The sequence below is a fragment of the Mus pahari genome, unplaced genomic scaffold (genome assembly GCF_900095145.1).
Source record: "Mus pahari unplaced genomic scaffold, PAHARI_EIJ_v1.1 scaffold_6580_1, whole genome shotgun sequence".
In the NCBI taxonomy this organism is placed as follows: Eukaryota; Metazoa; Chordata; class Mammalia; order Rodentia; family Muridae; genus Mus; species Mus pahari.
In genome coordinates, this window is record NW_018393015.1 from 35,025 (window position 1) to 41,024 (window position 6,000).

The following is a 6,000-nucleotide window of genomic DNA, read 5'->3' on the forward strand; positions in this document are numbered from 1 at the left end:
CATTTCACAGATTATATAATAATCCAAAGCAGGCCATCTCAAGACAATCACCTGCTAGTTATTAGCTTGTCCCATTATGGCTTCTGACACAGCAGAGTCTTTGTTTTCTGTTTTAGTCTCATGAAGAGAATGCTGGTCAAGCATAACAAGCTTAAAAGGATAAAAGTACAAAACATATGTTTCAAGTAATAATAAATGGATCCCAGGACATTAAATGAAGCTGAATCCTTTGCCCAAGGAAATACAGATATTAAGGGAGTGGTGATCTCAGGGCAAGTTTTCACCCAGATAATCTTATTGTTCATGTTTGCAGTGGAACAAGGAATAATTTGGACTTAATCTGGAATGCACAACAATCCAGAAATGGAGGGCACACTTGTGATCCAGATCTTGAGGCTAGAAGACACAGGCTTTTGATCTGGATGTTGAAGAATAGTGGGCATGAAAAGCATAAGCACTGACATGGTGGTAAAAAAATTTAATTCCCAGAGTCAAAGACCATAAAATCTCTGAGTTCAAGCCAAGTCTGGAACAGGGCAAGTTCTAGGTGAAGAAAATCTTAAGCCCAGGTATGGTGGTAAATACCTTTAATCCTAGCACTCAGGAAACAGATTCATGCAGATCTCTGTGTTCAAGATTAATCTACAGAGCAAGTATTAACACAGTGGGAAAACAGAAAGCTGGTAATAGAGTAAGGGGGGACCATTCCACCACCAGCAAGTGACAGAATTCAGCAGCTTCAGCCATGTGGCTCTGGCTTTAGAGTGATGAATAGAAGGGATTTCTGGAACAGTTGATGCTGGTTAGCTGGAACTAAGATATTAGCAGTGACTAAGAAGAGACAGCATTAATGAGGTGAAATCTTCTGGGAAGTGATTTCTGAGATGACAAATAAGCTGTCTTCCAGAAATAGCCAAGGTAGTAGCTTGAGGTACAGCTAGAATAAGTAAAGTGTGAGAATTTCCCAAATGGTACTGATTTTGAAGGTATGAAGTCGTCACAGATAGCAGCTGAGGATTGGCATTTGAGATAACTGGGAAGGCCATTGGTAAAGGTTCAGTCTCAATTGTAGTTGATGTCTAAGACATGAAGGAGTCATTCAAAGAAGTTGAGCTTTGGCACCATGAAGAGAGTCTATGTGTGGGTATTGGTGAAGCCTAGTTGCAGAAGTCCCTAGAGTACTGGTGATGCCAGTACCATAGGATGACCACCAAGAAGAGCAGCAGCAGTGGAGTGAAGTCAACCAGAGCCTAGAGTGCTACAGAGGGCAGTGCTGGAGAAGTGACACAAAACCTTTGGAAAAGCCCAGAAAATCATGTGTGAATCCAAGCTATTGGAACAAGAAGCTGTGATGTTGAAGTTGACTTGGAGACCCAAGATATTAAAGATGTCTGATTCTGTGCAATTAGAAAACAAAGACTATTGTGTAGCAGTTTTACTTTAAGGACTGTAATCTGATTCATGGATACCATTCAAAGATAAAATAACTATTTCTGGATTTTCGTCAATGTAAAAATTACCATGTCAGAGTCACTTATTTGTGGGAAATCTTAAGGTATATTCAATGCTAAAGATGTCCAATTTCCCAAGCTTATTTCAGGAAAGGTAGCATTTACAAAGGAATTTATCCTGTCTTGTAGTACAAACCATAATGCAATTGGAGAGAAAGTTTCATGTTTTAAACATCCTCCTTAATCGTCCTTATGCTTTTTAGAATTCCAGGAAGAAGATACGAGTATTTTTTGGTAATGTATTTTGCTACTGATGAAATCAACAAGAACCCTCATCTTTTACCCAACATGTCTTTGATATTCTCCCTCATTGTTGGCATGTGTGAAGATACATTGGGATATATAGACGAAAAATATTCTCCGCAAAAAAATGCATCGAATTTTATTAATTACAATTGTGGAATACTGCAAATATGTGACATACAAATTACAGGACCATCATGGACAACATCCTTAAAACTGGCAATTAATTCTAGGGAACCGAAGGTGAGAATGTGTGGCACTGGATGAGTTATCATTTTTATATAGGTACCTTGAAAGAAAACTTGGTCAGGATGGATTTATGTGTATTCTGCTTTACATATATTATAAGGATTAAATAAGCAGAATGTAGATATAGTTGAGAAACAGGCAAAATGTTTTCTAGAACATTCAGACTTGTCAGTAATAGTCTAGAATCTAATAGTAATATATCTGATATTTATAGGATAGTCTTATTATCCTTAATAGGTGTTCTGAAAAGTAAATTAATGTTACTCGTATATGAGTCTAAACTTCCTTACAATCATATTCCTCATCCTCTTTCTTCATCCCTTAGGTTTTCTTTGGACCATTTAATCCTAACCTAAGAGACCGTGACCAGTTCCCATATGTCTATCAGGTAGCCACCAAGGACACACATTTGTCCCATGCCATGGTCTCCTTGATGCTTCATTTTAAATGGACGTGGATAGGTCTGGTTATCTCAGATGATGAACAGGGTATTCAATTTCTTTCAGGCTTGAGAGAAGAAATGCAAAGACATGGAATCTGTTTAGCTTTTGTTAATATGATTCCAGAAACCGTGCACATATACATGACGAGGGCTGAGAAATATGATAAACAAATTATGACATCATCAGCCAAGGTTGTTATCATTTATGGTGAAATGAACTCTACTCTAGAAGTCAGCTTTAGAAGATGGGGATATTTAGGTGCTCAGAGAATCTGGATCACAACCTCACAATGGGATGTCATCACAAATGAAAGAGATTTCAGTCTTGATTTCTTCCATGGGACTATCACTTTTGCCCACCACAATGGGAGGATTGCTGAATTTAGCAATTTTTTGCAAACAATGAATACTTCCAAATACCCAATAGATGTTTCTCAGTCCATGCAGGACTGGAATTATTTTAATTGTTCAAACTCTAAGAACAGTGTTAGGAAAATGGAACATTTTACACTCAATAACACAGTGGAATGGTTAGCACAGCACAAAATTGACATGGTCCTGAGTGAAGAAGGTCACAATTTATATAATGCTGTGTATGCTGTGGCCCACACCTACCATGAACTCATTCTTCAACAAATAGAGTCTCAGAAAATTCCAGAACTCAAAGGAATATTCTATGACTGTCATCAGGTAAAGTTTCTTACTTTTCATTATGCATGTATTTATCAATGTGATATTTCAAATGGCCACAGAGAAACTCACATTCATTTGTTAGATATTATTCACTCAGACTAAAACTTAGTTTTCTTTTAAAACTTAATTTTACTTGTAATTCATTTTCACACTGAATATTCCATTCTCCAACCCTCCTTCACGCGCTCCAGTTTTTGAAAGATGTCGGGGGGGGTGGTCCAGATTAATAATGACTGCTGGTCCTCCTATAGGTTCGTCCTTCTCCTCAAATTCTTTCAGCCTTTCCTAATTCAACAACAGTGGTCATCTGCTTCTGTCCATTGGTTGGGTACAAATATCTGCATCTGACTCTTTCAGCTGCTTGTTGGGTCTTTCAGAGGGCAGTCATGATAGATCCCTTTTTGTGAGTCTCAGCAACAGTGTCAGGCCTTGGGACATCCCCTTGACCTGGATCCCACTTTGGGCCTGTCTGAACCTTCTTTTTGTCAGGCTCCTCTCCATTTACATCCCCGCAATTTTTCAGACAGGGTCAATTATGGGTCAGAGTTGTGACTGAGGTATGGCAACACCATTCCCTCACTTGATGCCCTGTCTTCCTGCTGGAGGTGGGCTCTACAAGTTCCCTCTCCCTACGTTCAGGCATTTCATCAAAGGTCACTCCTTGTGAGTCCTGGGAGTCTCTCAACTCTCAGGTCTCTGGTGCACTGTGGGGGGGTTCTCCCAACCTCCTATTTTCTGAGGTTTCCTGTTTACAAACTTTCTGCTGGCCCTCAGGGCTTCAGTTCTTTTCCCTCACCCAATACCAGGTCAGGTTTCCCACTTCCCATCCACTTTCCTTCTCAAGTCCTCCCCCCCCCCCTTACGATTGCTTTCTTATCTCTCCCAATTGGGATTGAGGTGTCCTCACTTGGCACTTCAGCTTCTTCAGTCTTTTGAATTCTGTGGACTGTATCTTGTGTATTCTGTATGTTTTACTTATTTATTTATTTATTTATTTATTTATTTATTTATTTATTTATTGGCTAATATCATCTTATTAGTGCATGTCTTTTTTTGTCTGAGTTACCTCACTCAGGATATTTACTAGTTCCATCCATTTGCCTGCAAAACTCAGGTTATCCTCATTCATAATAACTGAGTAGTATTCTATTGTGTAAATGAACCACATTTTCTGTATCCATTCTTCTGTCATGGGACATCTAGGTTGTTTCCACCTTCTGGCTATCACAAATAAGGCTGCTATGAACATAGTGGAACATGTGCCTCTGTGGCATGGTGGGCCATTTTTGGGTATATTCCCAAGAGTGGTATAGCTGGGTCTTCGGGTAGACCTATTTCCAACTTTCTGAGGAACCTCCAGATTGATTTTCAGAGTGGTTGTACCAGTTTGCTATCCCACCAGCAATGGAAGAATGTTCCTCTTTCTCTACATCCTCTCCAACATGTGTTGTTACCTGGGGTTTAGAACTTAGCCATTCTTACTGGTGTAAGGTGGAATCTCAGGGTCATTTTGATTTGCAATTCTATTATCACTAAGGACTTGGAACATTTCTTAAGGTGCTTCTCAGCCATTTGAGATTCCTTAGTAGTGAATTCTCGGTTTTGTTCTATACCACTTTTTTTTTTTTAATTGGGTTGTTTGGTTTTTGGAGATCAGCTTCTTGAGTCCTTTATATATTTTGGATATTAGCCCTCTATTGAATGTGGGGTTAGTGAAGATTTTTTTCCCTAATTTTAGGTTGCTGACTTGTCTTATTGACTATGTCCTTTGCCTTACAGAAGATTTCCATTTTTTATGAGGTCCCATTTATCAATTCTTGATCTTAGAGCATGAGCCATTGGAGTTCTGTTTAGGAAATTTCCCCCAGTGCCAATGAGTTCAAGGCTCTTTCCCACTTTCTCTTCTATTAGATTCAGTGTATTTAGTTTTATGTTGAGGTCCTCGATCCACTTGGACTTGAGCTTTGTACAAGGTGACAAATATGGGTCTATTTTCATTCTTCTACATACAGACAGCCAGTTAAACAACCACCATTTATTGAAGATGCTTTCTTTTTTTCCATTGTATATTTTTGGCACCTTTGTCAAAAATCAAGCAACAGTAAGTGTGTATATTAATTTCTGGGTATTCAGTTCTATTCCATTTATCAACATGTCTGTCTCTGTACCAATACCATACAGTTTTTATCACTACTTCTCTGTAGTAAAGCTTGAGGTCAGGAACGGTGATTACCCCAGCTGTTCTCTTATTGTTAAATTTTTTTTTTGCTATTCTGGGATTATTGCATTTCCAGATGAATTTGAGAATTGCTCTTTCCATACCTTTGAAGAATTGGGTTGGGATATTGAAGGGGGATTGCATTGAATCTATAGATGGCATTTGGTAGGATAGCCATTTTTGCTATGTTAGTTTTTCCAATCCATGAGCATGGATGATCTCTCCATTTTCTTAGATCATCTTCAATTTCGTTCTTGAGAGATTTAAAGTTATTGTCATACAGGTCTTTCATTTGTTTGGTTAGAGTTACCCACCAAGATATTATATGCTATTTGTGGCTATTGTAAAGGGAATTATTTCCCTATATTTAAAAAAAATTATTAGATATTATCTTCATTGACATTTCAAATGCTATCCCCAAAGTCCCCTATACCCTCCCCTAATCCTCTACCCACCCACTCTCACTTCTTGACCCTGGCATTCCCCTGTACTGGAGCATACAAAGTTTGCAAGACCAAGATGCCTCAATTCCCAATGATGGCTGACTATGTCATCTTCTGCTACATATGCAGCTAGACACAAGATCTGGGGGTACTGGTTAGTTCATATTGTTGTTCCACCTATAGGGTTGCAGCCCCCTTCAG

At 38.8% G+C, this 6,000-nt stretch overlaps 1 protein-coding gene across 4 annotated transcripts in view; it reads left to right on the forward strand.

The window, feature by feature from the left end:
* Positions 1 to 6,000, forward strand: part of LOC110315307 (vomeronasal type-2 receptor 116-like) — a 41,066-nt gene that overhangs the window by 7,139 nt on the left and 27,927 nt on the right. For all 4 annotated transcript variants that reach the window (XM_021189395.1, XM_021189393.1, XM_021189394.1 and 1 more), the window contains exons 2-3: positions 1,715 to 1,997; positions 2,329 to 3,135. In XM_021189395.1, the coding sequence (XP_021045054.1) occupies positions 1,715 to 1,997; positions 2,329 to 3,135 (1,090 nt within the window). The remainder of the gene's footprint in view (positions 1 to 1,714; positions 1,998 to 2,328; positions 3,136 to 6,000) is intronic.